A 25,156-nucleotide genomic window follows, 5' to 3' on the forward strand; every position below is an offset into this window, starting at 1 on the left:
CCCTCCATTCACTGAAGTTAATGATTGTTCCTTGTCATGATGTAAATGCTCCCTGGCTCACCTGGCTCTTTCTTTCTCCACCCAAAAAAAATAAGCTTTGCAAATTTTTTTTGGTGAAGACAGTATCCCTTTAAGTAAGTCTCACCATTTGATTCGGGCAGACTTTATTCGGGAGGGGCCTGATTGTACAAATTTGTTCTTTTGCCTTTTAGGGAACATTCATTCTGTAGCAGCTATCTCTATCTGCTGCACAGAGAACATTTTCAATGAAGGGTTTGCTCTTTACTGTGAGGTTAAGTTCACTTTTTTTAACCAGCAGTTGATCGGTGATGCAATGACGTCACCATGTCACAATTACGTCCTTTGATTCTCTAACCTGGCAAATTGCAGTCTTACAAAACAATTAATCAAGCAGCAATGCTCCTTTTAAGCTACATAAACTCAGATGATAAACTAATCAAAAACAGTCCAATCTCATTACTACAAACCCCATAGGGACCCAGCAAAGCAAAAGTTCTTCTTATCTGAGGTCCATCTCATCACATGTTCAACTCTTTGACTGATTACAATATGGGACTGAGGAAAACGTGTTAACAAGAAGCTTGTTGTCACAAAATTTGGAACAATATGGAAAAGTAAATCGAAGGGGGAAAAAAAAGGAACTTAACTAAACTGAAATGATGGAGTCAGTGAGACACACCGAGTTACAACCCCCTCCCTCCTCCCCACATAAAAACAAATGTCCACACAGTTTGACCTTCCTAGGAATTTCCTCTTCTCAGTTGTGTTTGATGTGATAATAAAGCTTAGCTTAAACAATGTCAGTACAATTGGTCTCCGAGGACAGGATTCAGCAGTGGTATATTTGCCATATGTCTGTGGTTTGGTGAAATCTCCCTTACAAAATGTTAACAGTAAAAGCAGTCTTCCCCAAGTTAGCAATTAAAACTGATTTGGATGTAGGAAGGAAAAGGAAATTACACAAGTTTTCCTAATAAGGGGGCACACAAGATGTGAATTTTCATCTTTTTAGTATCTTACTACCAGAGATACAGAGTAACTGCAAGCAAATAAACCAAGGTAATAGTAGGGCCATTGGATGATCCCAAAGGTGAAATTATATCAAAACTAATGAAATATCAAGTGATCAAGGAATAGCAAATATGCTTCTGTGTTCATGGTGGAGACCATGGGTAATCTCCCCAGCACAGAAGTGACATTTCTGGGAGAGGTGGTTGAAGTACTATAGGAAATTTCAAATAAGGTGGTTACAGATAGGCTGAGGAAGTTAAAGGAAGACAAGGCATCTGGCTGGACCTCATATAAGGGCTAACAAAATCAGTCACATCCTTGCCACCGTCTTTTAGGAATCATTCGAAATGGGAGGTGTGCCCGAGGACTGTAAAGTAACAAACATAATACCAATCTTTAAAAAAGGAGCATAGGGATAATGCGGGGAACTGCAGACCAGTAAGCCCAACATCTGTTGTGGGTAAAATATTAGAAGGCATTCTGAAAGAAGGGATAATGAAAGACCTAGATAGATATGGTATGGTATGGAAAGAGGGAGTCAAAATGGATTATGGGTGGGAGGTCTTGTCTAACAAATTTACTGGAGTTGTTCAATGAAATGACAGGCCTTGTTGACAACGGAAGTTCTGTGGATGTGATATATTTTGATTTCATTAAAGCTTTTGAAACTGTGCCACACAAGTGATTAGTAGGAATGCATGGAATAGGCAGCAAGCTTCTGAAGTGGAATGAAAATGAGCTAAAACGGAGGAAGCAAAGGGTGGTTGTGAATTGAACTGTTGATGTGCCAAGGGGGTCACCAGTAGGCTGCAACAGGGATCAGAGCTCAGACCCTGTTTACAAATATATATAAATGATTTTGAGCTGGGGACAGAGACAAAGCTCTCTAGACTTGTAGATGATACTAAGTTGGGGGGTGCATCAAACAGTAGGGACAAATGCAGAGGGATCCCTCTCCTCCTTTAAGACCCTCCTTAAAACACATCTCTTTGACAAAGCTTTTAGTCACCCCTTCCTAACATCTCGGTCTCTGGTTCAGTGTCCATTTTTGCCTGCTTACACTTCTGTGAAGCACCTTGGGATTTTTCTCTACACTGAAAGCGTGATATAAATGAAAGTTGTTGTTGTTGCCACAACAATGAGGCTCAACTCTAAAAATTTAGAAAGGTGCACTTTATTTCAGTCCATTACTTCATTTCCCATGCCAACCAACAATGTGAGGTCTTTGTGTGCTAATTGGCTCATATCAGGTTCTGCTTTGTGCTGTGGAATTGCACTTACTGTGATGCTGAGTTAAGCCTACTAAACACACTTCACGTAGGACCCCTTATGCAGTTTACTTGCTGATAATTCAAAGAAGTTGTTCGATACGAGAAACATTGAATTACCCAGTAGCAGCCAACGTAAATAAAATGGCAGTGCTAACGAATGATGCAACTTTGAATTACGAGGAGTAGACTGTAGTCAGCAAAGGGTAGAGACTGACATTGTATTAATCTGGGCTGCGTTCAAACCTGCGTCCCTGCGGTGAAAGGCCAATGTGCTAAGCCACTGCTACCCAGTTACACACTCCAAGCTCTAATGTCTGCTGCTGTTTTTGATAAAAGGCAAACTTTCTTTAGTGTATACATGAATTTCTGGCTTACAATATCATTTGGCACTTTTCAATGTACCTCTCCTGCACGCACCAATATTCAAAACAAACAGAAATGCCAAGAGGGCTTTTAATACCTCAGAACTGCATTCTCTTTACACTTGTAATTATGAATATTAGATTTTCTTTGTATGAAGAGGTGACAATGTTTTTTTCCAAGTATAAACATCAAAATGTATTTTCTCCATTCTAAAATTCAGGAGGAGTCAATGGTGCAGCAATTACAAAAGGGCAAGGATGGCGGGCAGGGGGAGGGAGGGTGTTGGCGAGGGGGGTGGGAGTTTATTACAAGAGCTGTAGTTGTCTACAGGGTGTAAATGTTCATCCAGATGGCTTGCATCAATGAAACTGTAGAGGGATAATTACGCTGCCGGAGGTCCGCACTTTTTCATCTCGTTCAATATTTCATAAAGGACTGTCAAACAAGTCGAATGTAATCATTCCTGGATGTGGGCATGTTAACAAACACAGCACAGAACATGTGTCTTTTGAAGTGGCTGCTGGTGACTCTCGAATTCTAGGCTTCTGGACTCCATTCATTCAGATTAATTCCGCTTTCATAATGATAACTCCAATGTGGAGCGAGAAGCTGCTCTGCAGCTGGCATATCTGCTACATTATGCAGCGGCATCTGGGAAACCGCACTGTTTATATTTACAACTTTATTTATTTTAAGCTCAAAAGCTTGCACTTAAAATGGATCAATCCAAAGCCATTCATCCTTGCTCTTTAAATTTTTAGCCCAGTCACGCAACATGGTGTTACACTGAAATTTAGGATTAGGCCACGAACTGCATTGCATGACACCAAAAGTCTTGTGGAATCCATCTTTTTGTGAAACATGCATTATGGGCAAGATTCTTTTTATTAATGCAATTCGGGGCATCTGCTGTTCTGAGATCACATTGGTGCTTAAAACTTGGCTGAGTTTTATTTTTCAAATTTTCAATTTTTTCTTGGCTGGGGCAAGAGGATTTCTTTTTCCTTGCTGCAGAGTAGCAAAGTTTGCAAGAGTGTAAAATTCTAGGTTTAAACATTGAACACTGACAGACATCAAACGCTCTGAGCAGACTGTACCAATAACACTGTTTCCAGAAGCAGCGCCCTGTGATATATGATAAATCTGCTGTGGGAACATTGTCAGGGATTGGGTTGGAGCACATTATCTGTGGCAAAGGATATATATCGGGCTAGAGATTTCGTCTTGAGCGTTAGGGCAAAAATGGGCGCCGATTATACTGCCCGATAATCAATAGAAGTCAATATTGAGCGGTGGGGGGTATAACAAGCAACTGATGCAATACTGCCCGTTTTGAGCCGTCCAATATGAATTTCTCCCCCATCGGATGTTGGCAAGTGGTTTGTTCCAAGTGGTTTGTTGAATGATCTTCATTGCATGCAGCTTTTGCATGGAGTTTGACATATTGTAGTGACATTGTACCACATGATATTCCACCACATAATTTGCACTGTAGTGATATCGTATTACACAATTCATAATGTAGTGATATTGTTCTGTGATTAATACTGCAGTGATATCTTACCAGATAACTTACACTATAGTGATATTGTATCACATGATTCATACAGTAGTATTTCTCATCTACATGTGCCCTTCGGTGACATCATCCGAAAACATGTCAGATTCCACATGTAGTCTGACGACACCCAACTCTACATCACCACTACCTCTCTCGACCCCCTCCACTGTCTCTCATTTGTCACACTGCTTGTCCAACATCCAGTACTGGATGTGCAAAGATTTCCTCCAACTAAATATTGGGAAGACCGAAGCCATTGTCTCCCTGTCTGAGGCTGAACCAGTCCGTTCACATCCTATTTAATCCTGAGGTGAGCTTCCAACCATATATCTGTTCCATCACCAAGATCACCTACTTCCACCTCTGTATCATCACCTGTCCACACCACTGCCTCAGCTCATCTGCTGCTGAAACCCTCATCCATATCTTTGTTACTTCCAGACTCGACTATTCCAATGCTCTCCTGGATGGCCTCCCATCTTCCACCCTCCATAAACTTGAGCTCATCCAAAACTCTGCTGCCCGTACCCTAATTCACATCAAATCCCGTTCACCCATCACCCCTGTGCTCACTGACCTACCTTGACTCCCGGTCCGGCAACGCCTCGAATTTAAAACTCTTATCCTTGTTTTCTAATCCCTCCATGGCCTCGCCTCTCCCCATTTCTGTAACCTCCTCCAGCCCTACAACCCCCTGAGATCTCTGCGCTCATCCAATTTTTGCCTTGTGCCATCCCTGATTTTAATCGCTCCACCATTGGCGACCGTGCCTTCAGGCCCTAAGCTCTGGAATTCCCTCCCTAAACCTTTCCGCCTCTCTACCTCTCTCTGCTCCTTTAAGACATTACTTAAAACTTAACTCTTTGGCCAAGTTTTTGGTCACCTGTCCTAATACCTCCTTATGTGGCTCTGTGTCAAATTTTGTTTGATAACACTCCTGTGAAGCGCCTTGGGATGTTTTACTACGTTAAAGGCGCTATATAAATGCAAGTTATTGTTCTGTGTGTTTAAAACTGCAGTGATATTCTACCATGTGACATTTTGCAGTGACACTTTATCACATGATTTATACTGTAGTGATATTGTACTGTGATTAATACATCAGTGATACTGAGTTATAATACATGCAGGGCATACTTTTTATCTATAAGATACACAGCACTTCTGGTTCCCTAGTAATACATATTATTCTCCTATAACTTGCAGTAAGTGGAGTGCCCCAGGGCTTAGTGCTGGGGCCCCAATCTGCATTAATGGAGTTAGATAAAATCTGTAATTGGGCAAATTATTGGCAGATGAAACTAAATACAAATAAATATTTAATCAAGTACTACATCTAGGTGGAAAAGCTGGATGTCACTGGTATAATATTGCGGATGTAGAAATAGCTCAAGGCAAAATAGAAAGGAATCTGGACGTGATAGTAGATTTGATCATTAATATGTCAAATCACTGTGGAACAAAAGTAAGCAAATTGAATTCAATAGAATTGAGAATGAGTTTAAGTTGGAAGATAAAACTATATAGTGCCTTGGTCAAACTGCATCTTGAGTACTGTGTTCAGTATTGGCCACCAAAACATAAGGGAAAAAGGTATTCAAGATATGAAGGAAGTGCAGGGAAAAATCATGATGCTGATCCCTACTCTCAAACCGTGGCATAGATAAGGTTAATCAGGAGCCCTACTTCAAGGAATGTTTTAATATTAGAACAGAGGGGCATAGGTTAAAATTGGTGAACAGAAAGTTTAGGATACATGTCAGGAAAAACTTCTTAATGCAAACAGTTATCCACATCTGGACTGGTCTTCCAGGTGTGGTAGTGGAGGCAAAAATCTTAGACTCAAGATCCAAGTAGATGATGTTACTGGGGAACTGTAGGGTTTAATACAGATTGTATGACATACATCTGTTCACCATTTTAACAGAGATGTCAACCTTTTTTATATTAAATGTGATAACGCTTATGTTAAAATAGTGGAGAGAGGAATGTCATGAGAATGTGTGGTGTGTTTATTCCTTAATGTTTCCAACAATAATTTCTAGGTTTAAATTCCATTTACCTGAAATGCTACACTAGAACAACTATTCGTTGTTACCTTGTATTGTCAGCGAACCTACAAGGTCAGTGAATAAAGCGCAAAGATACAATGTTAAAAGGGGTGATTCCACGATTCAGTGCTCATGGGCAGTGCATCTTAGGAAACCATAGCCAGCGTGCCCGCAATTTCTTGAGATGTGGAAGTGCTGCCACCCCCACTGGAAGCACCAGTTTGCATGATCACCCTGCACCCCCCCAAACCTGGTAATAATGATTGATTGTTTTAAAAAAATGTTTGACATGACATGCAATCAGAGGGTAAATCATTATGTGGTGTAGTGCTGAGCTACCCAGACCAGGAAGGTCCCAGGTTTGATCTCCAGTCTGTGCTGAGTTAGTCACATTAGGGGGCCTCTGCATCACTTGGTTATGGGGGGAGAAAATTGCTGAGGGTTTTTTAAAAATCTGTTCTTGGGATATGCACAACAATGATAAGGCTGCATTTATTGCTTTTCGCTAGCTGCCTTGAGGGGATTTAGATTCAACCACTCCTAATTGCAATCCAATAGCCTTGCTGGCAAATGTATGTGTGTGTGTGTGTGTGTGTGTGTGTGCGTGTGTGTTGGCTGAGGACAGAATTGGACTTGGCCAAATTACATAGAATTACATATAACTTACAACATGGAAACGGTGTTTATCCTCCATACAAGCAGTAGCCCTAATCCCATGTGCCCGCCTGCTCCCATATCTCTTTATTCCCTTTACCGTCAACCACCTATCCAACTTATTTTTAAATGTTAACATGGTCTTTGCTTCAATCACTAATTCTGGTAGTGCATTCCACAGTCTCACGACCCTCTGTGGAAATATGTTTCTCCTGCTCTCTGTCCTTAATCTCTCATAGTTAATCTTATATCTATGTTCCCTTGTTCTAGACCCCTTCAACCACCAGAAACAGTCTGTTTCTGTCTACTTTGTCTCATCCCATCATAATTTTAAACACACCTATCAAATCATCCCGGAATCTTGTAGTGAAATCAGTCCTATGCTGACATAGATTTATATGTTATTTATGAGTTATATGTGTATTTTCATATGCATTTATTACACTTCAGGCGTTATCCTCTAACGCATTTGCCAAAGTGTGAAATGTATAAAACAAATAAAGGCAATCACTATGATTTCAAGCTGATTTCTTCTGACCAGGAGTCAAACATTTATAAGCACCTGCCAATCGTCAGACTTCTCTCACCAACAGCAATTAATCTCTAACCTCAGGTTGTACCTATTTCTAACGATTAGACTTTGTGGCCCCTAAATGGATAGGCTAGCTTAAACACAGCTGGACCTTAGCAGCAGAATAATACGTTGGGCGTTACTTGGTATAATGCTTCTGTCAGTATAATACAGTGTATCATCTCACTTACCATGTGCAACGCCACGGGAGATCTGCTAGTGTCCTTAAGAGAGTGTTTTAAACTTTAAAAAACAACTTGACACATAATAATCTCTCATTGGCCACTAAACCAACTGTATCTTTTTCTTGACCCTTAGGTCCGCCACAGATTTCTGAACGAGTGATCAACAGACAGACAGTGAGGTTAGGTCGAACGATTAAGCTGCCCTGCCCAGTAGAAGGTGACCCCCCGCCACTGACTATGTGGACAAAAGATGGCCGCACCATTCACAGCGGCTGGACACGATTCCGGGTCCTGCGTCAGGGTCTGAAAATCAAAGAAGTGGAAGCTGAAGATGCCGGGACATACATCTGCAAGGCTACTAATGGTTTTGGCAGCATTAACCTCAACTACACCCTCATCGTGATTAGTAAGTACTGAGTAAGACAGGAAGCTGCTTTGTTTTTTGTTCCGCTCCATCTAGTTCAGGTGTCCTCTGAGCTCCATTAAGCAGGAGTGATGCATTACTTTTTCCATCTGCATATTCCATCTAGGTCGGATAAACTAAGCTCCATTATCCTGGGCTTTGTGGTTGATTGTTTCACAGATGCTAGTCAAAGACAGCGTGGGTTCTATTTATCACTGAGCGCTGGGAGAGCTGTCCGCCTTAAAGTCAGGTTTTGCTATACGGCATAAAATGGACATTCTTCATTTAGGACTCAAAAAAAAACAAGTACAAGTTAGAACAGTAAACATGTACAAAGTGCACTGTTCTGCGTCATTGAGTTACCACTTTCTTTAGTGTGAGAAGGAATAGTTGCAAATAGCTCAGTAAATAAAGAAGTCAGGCATTAGATTTATAAACTGTAACCTTTTCTGTTTTATTCTTCTTTCTATCTTTTTTTAGTCAAACTACTCAGAAACCCACATAAGTAGTCTCCATTTGCCCGATATGGAGTGCACATTCTCTCCCCATTGGGACATACCCCACATGCAACAGCCAAGGCTTGTACTGCTGGAGTTTAACCAACTAAAGCTGTCAGGCTATCAGCACAGAGTACTAATAAGCTTCCTATTATTGGTACAGCTAGGATCATCTTACCTGTTAGGCCGTTGGCTTGCTTAGCCTGTCCGTCCAATAGACTCTACCTGCCCTGACAGATGTAAACAAATCACACTTGGAGCCTGTTAAACATGTTTTTAGTTTGCCAAGAATATTTATGGCCATTCAGGATTATGGTTGGAGCGGAATTTCCAGACTGCTTATAAAAAACATAAACTGCTGATAATATTTACAACTCCCCCTGTTTTAAAGCTGCTGGACCCCGTAGTGCCTGCATAGTAAGCTGGGCTTGTGCCTCCAGTAAGAACAGATCCCAGTATCATGTAAATGAGGTGGGGGGGGAACACGGAAATTGAGGCTCTTCTGCCTCAATTTCCTGTTGTTCTGTTGGTTGGGTTCCTAATTAAGGGCACCTGACGATGACGGTGTGGGGCCTTACGCCAGTGACCCATTCGTAACACAGAAGTTGATTTTCAGGCGCAGAGGCCCCAAAAGCAGCCACAAGACCCTGAGACACCAGTCAGGCCTGCAGCCATCCCATTTTACTGCCCTGTTTTCTGGCACTCAGCCCTGTGAAGAGGGTGGGTCTGTGCCTGAGGTGCTGCCAGGCCACGCCAATGGACACCAAAATTGACCGCAGCTTGGCCTGGACAGGCAAAGCACACTTCGGGCACACCAGGTCAGATGGTGAGCCATGAAAATCAGCTTCAAGGACTTCCTGAAATTGTCCTCTACTCTGGAAATTTGAATATTTTCATAGCAAATGACCAATTTTTTAAAAAACAAATCTGCTTCATTAATACCTGCCTATGATCTGGGTGGGGGACACTGCAACTAAAAGGGATTCCTTTGATAGCTCTTTAGGATGTAGCAACTAAGGAGCATGAATGCCTCATTAGAAAGTTAGGGGTGAGTCTTTCCTGTTGTATTTGCGAATAAGCAGTGCGGTGATATCTTCTGTATTGCAAAACTGTCCCAGGATCACAGAAAGTGTTATCTTGCTTGCTTGTGACCCTGTGATGAAGTGCCAACAACAAAAATGGTACTGGACTCTTCCAGATCTCGCCATGGGGAAAATAACTAGGTTTCCTCCTTTCGTTTTTGCATTCCAGAAAGCTGAGTAGCATCACTGGTGGAAAAGGTGATTTTATTTTTTAATCAAGCAGCTCCACGTGTGTGAAAATTGGAGGGACTCATGCTAAACCGTGCATCTGGTGTGATGGTGATTGGCAAAAGAACCAAAGGTGACATGAGGAAGAACTTTTTTACACAGCGAGTGGTTAGGATCTGGAATGCACTGCCCGAGGGGATGGTGGAGGCAGATACAGTCATGGTCTTCGAAAGGGAACTGGATAAATACTTGAAAGGAAAAAATTTCCAGGGCTACGGGGATAGGGCGGGGAAGTGGGACTAGCTGGATTACTCTTGCATAGAGCTGGCACGGACTCAATGGTCCGAATGGCCTCCTTCCATGCTGGAACCTTTCTATTATTCTATGTCAGGAACCTAGGAGTTAGTGGGCAGCACTCATGTTGGAATGGGGAGTCGCATTTCGATACTGGCCCGGAAATTGCTCTGAGCGTCGAACCAACAGTGCCCGCTGCTTATTAGATTTAAATCTAACCCACTAATTGTCCGTGGGCTTTTCAGCAGCAACTTCCTTCAATGTTGAGCTTAAACAAATGCAGTGGTCTTTCCCGGGTTTTTCTGAACGGTGAGAGCAGGGAAAGGATCGCTCTCTTCCCTCGACCATCCTTGGCCAGTCAGAACCAGGAAGTGAAGCCTCCTTCACAAACCACGCAGACTAAGAACCAGGAAGTGTCAGATAAATTAGTAAATTCACTATAAAATCAGTTGGAGAAAGCGACAGAAAGAGAGCGTAAGATTAAAAGACAGAGATATAAGAGACAGAAAGAATAAGCAAAAATGTCCAAATGTCCAACAATATTTAATAAAGGAAGGAATGAGACTCCACATTTTTAAGTTAATTTTCAGTGCCAGAGGGGTTGTTTGGCAGTCATTAATACGCTGTTAAAAGTTAGTTTAGACCTAAAAAACCCAGTGCACCTTTTTTTATGAATAGATTAGTTCATTTCCAGCTGAGTAATGCAGCAAGTTCACGTTGGTCCATTCATTTCAGCCGGCAAGCTGGCCTTTCAAACGAGCAGGGCAAATGGTAGAGCAACTTTCAGATTTATAGGAACATAGGAACATAGGAACAGGAGTAGGCCATTCAGCCCCTCGTGCCTGCTCCGCCATTTGATAAGATCATGGCTGATCTGTGATCTAGCTCCATATACCTGCCTTTGGCCCATATCCCTTAATACCTTTGGTTGCCAAAAAGCTATCTATCTCAGATTTAAATTTAGCAATTGAGCTAGTATTTGACTGCGCATGCGCACTCTCTGGAACTTGCTCTTCCATTGGCCCTGAAATAATGGTGAGCCCTGTTAGCCTTGCCGTTATTTCTTGAGAAATTTCCGGGCCAATATACCTGCAATAGGAGCAAATAGGAAATGATTTATAACAGCCGAATCTGTGCCTTAATCCTTGAAATAAAGGAGAACCTCGTGGTTCGCAAAAATGTTAAACCAGTTTGCAAAAGCCAAGAGTTCTTGGGAAATTTTAATTTAAATCCTGTTTATTAACAGGTCAGTTTGGATTACTTACAATGGCTGACATGCAAGTCAGCCACAGCCTTTGCCTGCAAGATTTACGATTTAACCCCTCCAATGAATTCTGATCGCTGAGGTTATTGTCGATTCCCATCACCATCACCACCAACAATTTTTGAATACATTTTCTTGAACCGTGAATTGTAATAAATTTTGTTGAGACTAAGAACTGCTAATCCAAGTGATTGTAATCTTCTCTGTTTAAACTACCCCATTGAGGGTATGTTACCTGCATCCTCTGAACTGTCGGTATTTTTCCCTGCAAAGTGGTTTGTTAGCATGTGTGATGTTCTGTTGCCGACCAGAGCAGGTTACCCTGGGATAGGCTGATAGCCTCTATCTAGTTGACTTAATTTGATTTACTGCTTGGTAATTGAGGGCAAATCCTTCCAGGTCAGAGTTTGTTCTCGGGGAATATTTATAATTTCAAAATGCAGCCTATTCCCCAGAGCCTGAGAAACCACAGAAGGCACGACCATGACCTTTAAAACATGGTGGTCTTACATTTCCAGCAAGCACCATTCACTCATCTTTTACACCTCACAACCCACACCAGCTTAGAAACCACAATATTATGGGGCCAATTTACAAATATGTTAAACTAAAAAGTTTCCTACAGAACTGTCTTGATGTCTGTTTTTCAATCTATCTCACAAATATATCTTTTTAGTCATCTTGTAACAGATACCATTTGCATATGTCAAAGTGCTTGATAGCTGTTGAATTCATTCCATGTGTTGGAGAATTTGTCCGCCTGAAATTGGGACTCAGACCTCATTTGAGTAACATTGCCAATCTGCCACCGTCTGTGGTACCTCCGCAGACAACTCACCCATTAACCAGAAAATTAATTTCGGACTGCTTGCCTCGCCGGCAGCAGCCCTCAGGAAAATGCTGGAGGGGCAGGGGGAGAGAGAGGACAGCGGAAATGCGGGGGGGGGGGTGGGGGTTCCGATCGTGGCCGACAGTTCAGAGGTTGCAGGTAACATACCCTCAATGCGGTAGTTTAAACAGATCCATTGACTCTTGACTCCGCATTCATTTAAAAGAAGATGTAACTTAACTTTTTGGTGGTGGCTGCTTGCTAGACTGCATCCATGCCTAGAAAACCTAAAACAGGCATTGGGCCCCACATTAGCATGTGCAAGAGGCCATAACACCTGTTTTAGGCAGTCGCTCCGGATTCTTTCTATCTTTCTTGTTATAATTTGGGCACTATTCAGCAATGCCATCAAAAACATGAATCAAAAGGGCTTGCATTCCATGACTGTGAGGATGGTATGCCACTGCTGATTTGGGATTATGCGCATTAATGGCCACTTTCCTTGGAGTATCCATGATATTTACACCCTAAACTAATGTCATGGACTCTTCCCAGAAAAAAGTGCATTGACCGCTGGCTGCTGGAAGATGATGCACTACGCACGGCAACCTTGGCTTACAATGTCCCTGCACAATCCACACACCACTGCTGAGCTATGGCCCAATGAGACCCATGCCCAGACCAGGGTGGTAATTGAACATGGTCAAATAGCCTGCTAACTCTACCGTCACGGCTCACGTGAAGAACGAGGAACCGGAGGGCTGACAGTGCCTGTTAACTTTACAGTGCATGCAGTAGAGGAGGTAGAAACCTGAAAGGGGAAAAAAGAGGCTTGATTTAAAAACACTCACTTAATGCATTGAAAAATTGACATTTTGTTAATTATCAGGAAAGCTCTTTTTGCCTTCACTCCAGGTCACTCGGCACCAAACAGCACAATGGCAAATCCTTCCAGTTATAAAATCACTGTTCAATTTAGTAATGTCTCAGCCTATCCGATGACACATTTGCAGCACCAAATAAACCCTGTCTTACTTTGTCCAGATGGAGCCATGAAGTGGTGTGAAGAATTATCTGCAATGTAAAAAGCCACACAAACAAATTTCATAGCTGCATTGTCTGCCAATTGGGAGAGTGTGAAAAGTCACCCTGACTGTAACAGATTATAGTCTTCATTCAAAACAGACGCAGACACAGCAGCCAAGTGAAAAACAGTTTACTAGCAGTTTAAAGCTAGCCGGGCATATAGATACAAACACACTCTCCCTGCTGGCAAAGTGCAATCGCTCATACTAACTTTGCTTCTTCATCGCCTGAGAAATCAGCAGCACTTGTGAGGAGGCAAATGCAAAACGATGGCTTTGGCAGCTGCTTAGGAAACCTCTTCCTATTTGAAAACGATAGCTGTGTTATTGGGCCAAAATAACGTTGAGGCTAATGGCGCTCGCCGTTATTTATTTGCAAATGGTACAGCAACTTCAGGCAAGGGACAGATGCGCAGTTAAACACAAATATCCAAAAGTTGCTGTCCAAGTTGCGTGGTCCACCATTAGCTTTGGGAAAATGGCAACTCATTGTCTGCCTCACCATTGAAACACATTGAATGGTGTGACCTTGCTGTATTTCCACAGAAGATACAGACTAAATTCAATATAGAAAGTTAATCTTTATCCTTTCAAATGTAAGAACCCTTTTAATGACGTGGTAAGTATTAATTACTGCCAATCAACCTCTCAGGTACTGAAAATTAACTATTACAAGTGTGGAGTCTCATTCCTTCAGGTTTTAATTATTTTAGGAGATTTTAAAAATGTCAAATTTAAAATGTTATTTCTTTTTTTAACTTTTCCTTTCTGTCCCTTTTTTCTCTCTCTATTAATCCAAATCTTTCTTTCCCTCTCTTTATTTCTCTTTCTGTACCTGATTTGACATTGAATTCCCCCACTCTAATTTATACTTCCATCTTCGTCGTTGCGTTGTTTATTTATGAATCCTTCAATTTGATTTGTTAAGGAGATACCTTGTTGCTTGCACTCAGATCCCAGATGCCCGGTTTCCCTCGCTGTGACGTTATCAGCTCGCACTTTCAGCAACTTGCGATGCAAAAAATATAAAAACCTAAACGTGCAAGGCCAAGTCTAACTAACGGCATACGCTGTTAGATGCCCTGCTACAGCAAATTCTGGCCCATTGCTTTGGGCCTTTAGGTAGAAGAAAGAACTTGCACCTTACCATGTCCTCGGCACATTCACAGCCAGGTACTACAGATCAGAGATGCCAATTCCTTTTAACAACATTTATAGACTGAAAGTAGCAAATAAAATAAGTTGATCAGCATTTGAAAGAGAGAGCGATATAAGATAATGTTTGGTAGGACTCTTGATCAGAGATCCATTATCACAAAAAAAAACAGAAAAGTGATTCATAAAACAACAGAGCACACCAGTTACTAGTGACTGTTAGAAGGAATGTTTATTTAAAGAATGCCTTCGATAAAAGACCAATAAATTCACTCTGCTGTCTGGTATCTAAAGATTGCTCCTTTATAGGAATATTTTAGAACAGAGTTCTAGTTCTATATCAACAGGTTAGACTGGCAATGCTGGTATGTAGTTGTAGTTTAGACTGGAATTGCAGGTAATATTTACTTTAGATGGGCATTTCTGGTTTACAGTTATAGTTTAGAATGGGATTTCTGGTTTATAGAGATAGTTTAGACAGGAATTTCTGCTTTGTAACTACAGTTTAGACTGGGATTGCTGGTTTGCAGTTATAGAGTAGACTGGGATTGTTGGTTTGCAGTTATAGAGTAGACTGGGATTGTTGGTTTTTAGGTATAGTTTAGACTGGGATTGTTGGTGTTTAGTGATAGTTTAGACTGTGAATGTTGGTATGTAGTTGTAGTTTAGACTGTGAATGTTGGTATGTAGTTGTAGTTTAGACTGTGAATGTTGGTATGTAGTTGTAGTTTAGACTGGGATTGTTGGTTTGTAGTTATAGTTTAGACTGGGATTGTTGGTTTGTAGTTATAGTTCAGGCTGGGATTGTTGGTTTGTAGTTATAGATTAGACTGGGATTGTTGGTTTGTAGTTATAGTTTACACATGGATTGTTGCTTTGTAGTTATAATTTAGACTTGGATTGTTGGTGTGACGGTGTAGTTTAGACTGGGTTTGTTGGTGTGTAGGTGTAGTTTAGACTGGCATTGCTGATTTACAGTTATAGTTTAGACTGGGATTGCAGGTGTGTAGTCATTGTTTGGACTGGGATTGTTGGTTTGTAGTTATGGTTTAGATTGCGATTGTTGATGTGCGGTTATAGTTTTCACTGGGATTGTCGGTGTGTAGTTATAGTTTGGACTGGGATTGTTTGTTTATAGTCATAGTTTAGGCTAGGCTTGTTGGTTTGTAATGATAGCTTATAATGCAATTGTTGATTTGTAGTTACAGTTTAGACTGAGCTTGCTGGTATGTAGTTATAGTTTAAACTGGGCTTGCTGGTATGTAGTTATAATTTAGACTGAAATTGTTGGTTTGTGTTGACAGATTAGGGTGGGATTGTTGGTTTATAGTTATAATTCAGACTGAGATTGTTGGTTTGAATTTACATAAGAACATAAGAATTAGGAATAGGAGTAGGCCATACCGCCCTTCGAGCCTGCTCCACCATTCAATAAGATCATGGCTGATCTTCGACCTTAACTCCACTTTCCTGCCCGATCCCCATATCCCTTGATCACCCTAGAGTCCAGAAATCTATCGATCTCAGTCTTAAATATACTCAACGACTCAGCATCCACAGCTCTCTGCGGTAGAGAATTCCAAAGATTCACAGCCCTCTGAGTGAAGAAATTCCTCCTCATCACAGTCTTAAATGACCAAACCCTTAACCTGCGATTATGCCATCTAGTTATAGTTTAGACTGGGATTATTGGTTCGCAGTTATAGTTTAGACTGTGATTGTTTGTTTGTAGTTATGGTTTAGTCTGGGATTGTTGTTTTGTAGTTATAATTTAGATTGCAACTGTAGAGTGAGAGCTTAGACTGGGCTTGTTGATTTGTAGTTATAGTTTAGATTACGATTGTTGGTATAGAGTGAGAGCTTAGACTGGGCTTGTTGATTTGTAGTTATAGTTTAGATTACGATTGTTGGTATAGAGTGAGAGCTTAGACTGGGCTTGTTGGTGTATAGTTATAGTTTAGACTGGGATTGCTCATTTGTAGTGAGTGTTTAGACTGAGATCACTGGTGTGTGGTTATTGTTTTGACTGGGATTGTTGGTGTGTACTTTATAGTTTAGACTGGGATGGTTGTTTGTAGTGATAGTTTAGACTAGGCTTGTTGGTGTAGAGTGAGAGCTTAGACTGGGCTTGTTGGTTTATAGTTATAGTTTAAACTTAGATTGTCACATTGTATTTATAATTTAGACTGTTTTTGTTGGTTTGTAACCACAGTTCAAACTGGGTTTGTTGCTTTGTAGTTATAGTTTAGACTGAGATTGTTGCTTTACAGTTATATTTTAGACTGGGTTTGTTGGTTTGTAGTTATAGTTTAAACCGGGCTTGTTGGTTTGTAGCGATAGTTTAGACTGGGATTGTTGCATTGTATTTATAATTTAGACTGGGTTTATTGGTTTGTAACCACAGTTCAAAGTGGGATTGTTGCTTTGTAGTTAAAATTTAAACTGGGATTGTTGCATTGTATTTGTAATTTAGACTGGGATTGTCGGTGTGCAGTTATAATTTGGACTGGGATTGTTAATTCTAGTTATAGTTTATTATAGGCTTGTTGGTTTGTAGTGATAGCTTAGACTGTGATTGTTAATTTGTAGTTATAGTTTAGACAGAGATTGCTTGTGTGTAGTTATTGTTCGGACTGCGATTGTTGGTTTGTAGTTATAACTTAGACTGCGATTTTTGGTGTGTAGTTTTGGGATTGTTGGTTTTAGCTATAATTTAGACTGGGCTTGTTGGCTTGTAGTGATAGTTTAGACTGGAATTTTTGGTTTGCAGCTATAGTTTAGACTGGCATGTTGGTTTGTATTGATAGGTTAGGCTGGGATTGTTGGTTGACATTTATAATTCAGACTGGTATTGTTGGTTTGAATTTACATAAGAACATAAGAAACAGGAGCAGGAGTAGGCCATCTGGCCCCTCGAGCCTGCTCTGCCATTCAATAAGATCATGGCTGATCTTCGACCTCAACTCCACTTTCCAGCCCGATTTCCATATCCCTTGATCGGCCCAGAGTCCAAAAATCTATCGATCTCAGTCTTAAATATACTCAACGATTCAGCATCCACAGCCCTCTGGGATAGAGAATTCTGAGTGAAGAAATTCCTCCTCATCTCAGTATCAAATGACCGACCCCTTATCCTGCGACTATGCCCCCTAGTTATAGTTTAGACTGGGATTGTTTGTTTGTAGATATTGTTTAGACTGAGATTGCTGATGTGTAGTTACTGTTTGGTCAGCGATTGTTGGTTTGTAGTTATAGTTAGGTTGCGATTCTTTGTGTAGAGTGAGAGCTTAGACTGGGATTGTTGGTTTGTAGTTATAGATTAGAATGGGAATGTTGGTGTATAGTTACAGTTTAGATTGGGATTGCTAATTTTTAGTGAGTGTTTAGACTGAGATTACTGGTGCATAGTTATTGTTTAGACTGGGATTGTTGGTATGTATTTATAATTTATATTAGGATTGTTGGTTTGTAGTTATAGTATAGACTGGGATTGTTGGTGTGTACTTATACTTTAGATTGGAATTGCAGTTTTGTAGTTATAGTTTAGACTGAAATTGTTGCTGTGTAGTTATCGCTTAGACTGGGATTGTTGGTTTGCAGTTACAGTTTAGACTGGGATTGTTAGTTTATAGTTATAGTTCAGATTGCGATTGCTGGTTTGTAGTTATAGTTTAGACTGCAATTGTTAGTTTATAGTTATAGTTTAGACTGGGATTGTGGATTTGTAGTTATAGTTTAGACTTAGATTGTTGGTTTTGTAGATATAGTTTAGACTTGGATTGTAGCTGTGTAGTTATAGGGCTCCATTTTAGCACCCGCTATCGGTTGCGTTTCTGGCGGGGGGGCTCCGAAAATCGGGGAATCCCGGAGCGGGTCGGGAGCCCGGCTCCAACCCGCCCACTTCCAGGTTCCCCACAGAGGCGCGCAGCCCCCGCATGTGGGACTCCCGCAGGCAATTAAAGCAGGCGGGGTGCCACTTGAGAGTATTTACCTTGCTATTTCAGGTCATTAACAGACCTGATTAAGGGAATATTTCAGGAGGGGTGGGATTTTAGAAACAACTGGGACTGTTTCCCATACTGGGGGAAACACACCCAGTTGAAGTGGAAGTGTTGCAGCTGTCAGCCTGTGGCAGCTGCAAAGGTCCATTTGACAGGTGGGGAGACCCTCACTCATTGCAGGAGGCCACTCTGTCACTTGGGACAAAGTTTGTCCTCCACCACCCTCCTCCTGACAATCAAATTCACCAACTTGCACACTTACCCCGGGGTCCAGAGACATGTACCTACCTTGCGGACCCCCTCAGATGTACATCTTGCGGATGGGGGTCGCCGTAGCTGCAGTCATGACCTCCTCGGAGGGCGAACAGCATCACCAGCCTCGCCGGCCAAGCTGTCCACCTCTGACACGTGGAGCTCCATAACACAGTGCTGTGACACATCCACCTGCACAGCAGGAGGGAGGGCAATTGCAGAGAGAGATGCGTCGCAGGGGGCACTACCCTCGCCACAGGGTCCACAGACCGAGGCTCAGCTTTCTGGACCTCTCTGAGCAGCAGTGCACACGGAGGTTCAGAGTCACTCGACATGTAGTCATGGACATCTGCAGCCTCCTTCATGCCGAGCTGCTCCCGGCTGGCCCGAGCACCATCTTCTTACCTGTCGCTGTCAAAGTCACCACTGCCCTCAACAACTTCTCCTCCGCATCCTTCCAGGGTGCCACCGGGGACATCGCCGATGTCTCTCAGTCGTCTGCACAAAAGAGCCCTGCAAATACACCTACACCCACTCTGCAGTGACACAATGGGTGGCATCAGGTGTGGGTCTTCATTGTGATCCTCAGGAAAGGGCATTATTGCACAAACCAGACAAGATTCGCAAAGATGTGGCAGTAGTGGTGTCAATATAATATGTGATGTGAGTTGATCAGAAATTAAATATAAGTAAAAACCATGACAAACCCTCAAAGACCCTTGTGCATCCCCTTCATGCTCACAACACATTTGCCGTACGCTTCCTACTGCACATATGTGATGCATGCCTTGTGGCTGCAGCACAGGTAGTGGCAGGTTGAGTGAGGCTGACCGTGAAAGAGATGCATGAGAGGGTGAGTATGAGATAGAGTCATGAGATTGTATGAGGATTGGGTTGAGTGGTAGTGGTGGGATGAGTACTGGCGAGGTGAGTAAGTGCAGGTAAGATGAGGATGAGGTTTGAGTGGGTGTGAGGGGTGATATGACAGAGTAGTGTTGGCAGTGCAGAAGGAGATGTGGGGTGGGGGCGGTGATGTGGCAGACGGAGTGCAGGGGAAAGAGTAAGTGTACTCACTTTGGCTGATCTACTTAGGTCATTGCAGCGCCTCCTGCACTGTATGCAGGTGGGCGATATGTTGGTGGTGCAGGTGACCTCCTCTGCCACCTTGAGCCAGGCCTTCCTGGTGGCAGAGGCAGGCCGCTTCCTCCCGCCCGCCGGGGGGAAGATCTCTGTCCTCCCCCTCCTCCTCACCCCATCTAATGATACCTGGAGTGAGGCATCATTAAACCTGGGAGCAGCCTTCCCCCTGGGCTGCTCCATGCTGTATTTTTTCCTATTTCTTGCAGCATCTGTCAGTGGAGGACTGCCCCTTTAAATAGAGCTCCTCCAGCTGACAGACCTTACTGTGCAGGTGCAGCCCGCCCGACGCGCAGATCAGCAGTGGGGAACCCGGAAGACCAGGTAAGTGGATCCAATTAGGCTGCAATCGCGCGCGGGGCAGACTGATTTCACCGGGCGCATTACGCACGTGCCCAATTGCCCCCCCGCCGCGAACCCGCAGCTCTGGTAATATTGAGCCCATAGTTTGGACTGGGATTGTTGGTTCTAGTTATAGTTTAGTCTGGGCTTGTTTGTTTGTAGTGATAGATTAGACAGTGATTGTTGATTTGTAGTTATAGTTTGGACTGGGATTGTTCCTTTGTAGTTATAATTTAGACTGGGGTTGTTGGTTTGTAAGTACCATTTAGACTGGGGTTGTTGGTTTATAGTGATAGTTTAGACTGGGATAGTGATTTTGTAGTGATAACTTAGACTGCGATTGTTGATTTGTAGTTATAGTTTAGACTGGGATTGCTGGAGTGTAGTTATAGGAACATGGGAATATAGGAACAGGAGTAGGCCATTCAGCCCCTCGTGCCTGCTCCGCCATTTGATAAGATCATGGCTGATCTGTGATCTAACTCCATATACCTCCCTTTGGCCCATATCCCTTAATACCTTTGGTTGCCAAAAAGCTATCTATCTCAGATTTAAATTTAGCAATTGAGCTAGTATCAATTGCCGTTTGCGGTAGAGAGTTCCAAACTTCTACCACCCTTTGTGTGTAGAAATGTTTTCTAATCTCGCTCCTGAAAGGTCTAGCTCTAATTTTTAGACTGTGCCCCCTACTCCTAGAATCCCCAACCAGCGGAAATAGTTTCTCTCTATCCACCCTATCTGTTCCCCTTAATATCTTAGACACTTCGATCAGATCACCCCTTAACCTTCGAAACTCTAGAGAATACAACCCCAATTTGTGTAATCTCTTAGTTTATTGTAGTTATTGTTTAGACTGGGGTTGTTAGTTTGTAGTTATAGTTTAGACTTAGATTGTTGCATTGTATTGATAATTTAGAACTGGGATTGTTGGTTTGTAGATATAGGTAGACAGGGATTGTTGGTTTGCATTGATGGTTTAGACAGGGATTTTTGGTTTGTAGTTTATAGTTTGACTGGGCTTGTTGGTTTCTAGTGATAGTTTAGACTTGGATTATTGATTTGTATTGATAGTTTAGACTGGAGTTGTTGGTTTGTAGTTATAGTTTAGACTTGGATTGTTGCACTGTATTTATAATTTAGACTGGGACTGTTGCATTGTATTTTAAATTTAGACTGGGATTGTTGGTTTGTAGTTATAGTTTAGACATTGATTATTGATTTGTAGTTATAGTTTAGACTGCAATTGTTGGTTTGTAGTTATAGATTAGACTGTGATTTTTGGTGTGTAGTTATAGTTTAGACTGAGATTGTTTCTTTGTACTTATAAATTAAAATTGGATTTTTGGTTTGTAGCTATACTATTGACTGGGATTGTTGGTTTGTAGTTATAGTTTAGACTTGGATTGTTGGTTTGTATTGATAGTTTTGACTGGGCTTGTTGGTTTGTAGTGATACTTTAGACTACAATTGTTGGTTTGTAGTTATATATTAGACTGGGTTGTTGGTTTGTAGTTGTCGTTGAGACTGGGATGGTTCTTTTGGAGTTATAATTTAGAATGGGATTTTTGGTTTATAACTATCGTTTTGACTGGGATTTTTGGCTTGTAGTTATAGTTTAGACTTAGATTGTTGCATTTTATTTATAACTTAGACTGGGTTTGTTGGTTTGTAACCAGAGTTCCAACTGGGATTGTTGCTTTGTAGTTAAAATTTAGGCTGGGATTGTTTCATTGTATTTATAATTTAGACTTGGATTGTTGGTTTGCATTGATAGTTTAGACTGCGATTGTTGGTTTGTAGTTGTAGGTTAGGCTGGGATTGTTGGTTTGTATTGATAGTTTAAACTGGGATTGTTGGTTTATATTGTTAGTTTAAGCTGGGATTGTTGGTTTGTAGTTGTAGTTTAGGCTGGGATTGTTAGGAACATAGGAACAGGAGTAGGCCATTAAGCCCCTCGTGCCTGCTCCGCCATTTGATAAGATCATGGCTGATCTGTGATCTAACTCCATATACCTGCCTTTGGCCCATATCCCTTAATACCTTTGGTTGCCAAAAAGCTATCTATCTCGGATTTAAATTGAGCAATTGAGCTAATATCAATTGCCGTTTGCGGAAGAGCGTTCCAAACTTCTACCACCCTTTGTGTGCAGAAATGTTTTCTAATCTCGCTCCTGAAAGGTCTGGCTCTAATTTTTAGACTGTGCCCCCTACTCCTAAAATTCCCAACCAGCGGAAATAGTTTCTCTCTATCCACCCTATCTGTTCCCCTTAATATCTTATAAACTTCGATCAGATCACCCCTTAACCTTCGAAACTCCAGAGAATACAACCCTAATTTGTGTAATCTCTCTTCATAACTTAACCCTTGAAGTCCAGGTATCATTCTGGTAAACCTACGCTGCACTCCCTCCAAGGCCAATATGTCCTTCCGAAGGTGCGGTACCCAGAACTGCTCACAGTACTCCAGGTGCGGTCCAACCAGGGTTTTGTATAGCTGCAGCATAACTTCTGCCGCCTTGTACTCTAGTCCTCTAGATATAAAGGCCAGCATTCCATTAGCCTTCTTGATTATTTTCTGTACCTGTTCATGACACTTCAATGATCTATGTACCTGAACCCCTAGGTCCCTTTGGACATCCACTGTTTTTAACTTTTTACCATTTAGAAAGTACCCTGTTCTATCCTTTTTTGATCCAAAGTGGATGACCTCACATTTGTCTACATTGAATTCCATTCACCTAATCTATCAATATCGCTTTGTAATTTTATGTTTTCATCTACACTCCTTACAATGCCACCGATCTTTGTGTCATCGGCAAACTTAGATATGAGACTTTCTATGCCTTCATCTAAGTCGTTAATAAATATTGTGAATAATTGAGGCCCCAAGACAGATGCCTGCGGGACTCCACTAGTTACATCCTGCCAATGTGAGTACCTACCCATTATCCCTACTCTCTGTCGCCTTTCGCTCAGCCAACTTCCTAACCAAGTCCGTACTTTTCCCTCGATTCCATGGGCTTCTGTCTTAGCTAACAGTCTCTTATGTGGGACCTTATCAAATGCCTTTTGGAAGTCCATCTAAATAACATCCATTGACATTCCCCTGTCCACTACTTTAGTCACCTCTTCAAAAAATTCAAGCAGGTTTGTCAGGCACGACCTACCTTTCACAAATCCATGTTGGCTCTCTCTGATTAACTGAAAATTCTCGAGGTGTTCAGTCACCCTATCCTTAATTATGGACTCCAGCGTTTTCCCCACAACAGATGTTAGGCTAACTGGTCTATAATTCCCCGGTTTCCCTCTCTCTCCTTTCTTAAAAAGCAGAGTGACATGTGCAATTTTCCAATCTGGAGGGACAGTTCCTGAATCGAGAGAACTTTGAAAGATTATAGTTAGGGCATCCGCAATGTGCTCACCTACTTCCTTTAAAACCCTGAGATGGAAACCATCTGGCCCTGGGGATTTGTCACTCTTTAGTGCTATTATTTTCTTCATTACTGTCGCTTTACTTATGCTAATTTTATCGAGTCCCTGTCCCCGATTCAATATTAGTTTTCTTGGGATTTCCGGCATGCTATCCGCCATTTCCCCATTGTCAATGACAATATCCCCACTTTCAGTTTTTAAGGGGCCAACACTGCTCCTGACCCCACCCTCTTTTTCCTAATATAACTATAAAAGTTCTTTGTATTGGTTTTGATATCCCTTGCAAGTTTCTTTTCATACTCTCTTTTTGTAGCCCTTACTATCTGTTTTGTGACCCTTTGTTGATCTTTGTATCTTTCCCATTCGCCAGGATCTGTGCCATTTTTTGCCTTTTTGTATGCCCTTTCCTTATGTCTTATACTGTCCCTTACCTCTTTAGTTGTCCATGGTTGTTTTTTATGGCAAGTAGAGTTCTTGCCCCTCGGGGTATAAACCGATTCTGTATGGTTTGTATTGGTAGATTAGGCTGGGATTGTTGGTTTCTAGTTATAATTCAGACTGTGATTGTTGGTTTGAATTTACATAAGAACATAAGAAATAGGAGCAGGAGTAGGCCATACGGCCCCTCGAGCCTGCTCCGCCATTCAATCAGATCATGGCTGATCCTCAACCTCAACTTCACTTTCCTACCCGATCCCCATATCCCTTGATCGCCCTAGAGTCCAAAAATCTATCAATCTCAGTCTCAAATATACTCAAATACTCAACGACTCAGCATCCACAGCCCTCTGGGGTAGAGAATTCCAAAGATTCACAACCCTGTGAGTGGGATTGTTAGTTTGTATTTATTGTTTAGACTGGGATTGTTGGTGTGTGTTCATAGTTTAAACTGGGATTGTTCGTTTGTTGTGATAGTTTCGATGGGCATGTCGATTTGTAGTCATAATTTAGAATCGGTCTGTTGGTTTGTAGTTTTAGTTTAGACTGGGATTGTTGCTTTGTCGTTGCAGTTTAGACTGGGATTGTTGTTGTATAGGTGTAGTTTAGACTGGGATTGCTGATTTTGAGTTATAGTTTAGACTTGGATTGCAGCTATGCAGTCATAGTTTGGGATGGAGTTGTTGGTTTTCATTGATACTTTAAACTGGGATTGTTACTTTGTAGTTACAATATTGACTAGGATTGTTAGTTTGTAGTTATAGTTTAGACTGGGATTGTTCCTTTTTAGTTATAATTTAGACTCAGATTGTTGCACTGTAGCTATACTTTAAACTGGGATTGTTGGTGTGTATGTATTGTTTAGACTGTCATTGCTAATTTTTAGATATAGTTTAGGCTGAGATTGTTGTGCAGTTATAATTTAGACTGAGCTTGTTGGTTTATCGTGATAGTTTAGACTGAAATTGTTGGTTTATACTTATATTTTAGACTGGGATTGTTAGATTGTAGTTATAGTTTAGACTGAGATTGTGGATGTATCGGTATAGCTGAGACTGGCATTGTTGATTTGTAGTTACAGTTTAGATT

At 41.6% G+C, this 25,156-nt stretch overlaps 1 protein-coding gene across 4 annotated transcripts in view; it reads left to right on the forward strand.

The window, feature by feature from the left end:
- LOC137320704 (fibroblast growth factor receptor-like 1) overlaps positions 1-25,156 on the forward strand; it is a 293,983-nt gene that overhangs the window by 105,675 nt on the left and 163,152 nt on the right. For all 4 annotated transcript variants that reach the window (XM_067982428.1, XM_067982402.1, XM_067982409.1 and 1 more), the window contains one exon: positions 7,822-8,094. In XM_067982428.1, coding sequence (XP_067838529.1) covers positions 7,822-8,094 — 273 coding nt within the window. The remainder of the gene's footprint in view (positions 1-7,821; positions 8,095-25,156) is intronic.

Source organism: Heptranchias perlo, chromosome 1 (assembly GCF_035084215.1).
Source record: "Heptranchias perlo isolate sHepPer1 chromosome 1, sHepPer1.hap1, whole genome shotgun sequence".
Taxonomy (NCBI): domain Eukaryota; kingdom Metazoa; phylum Chordata; class Chondrichthyes; order Hexanchiformes; family Hexanchidae; genus Heptranchias; species Heptranchias perlo.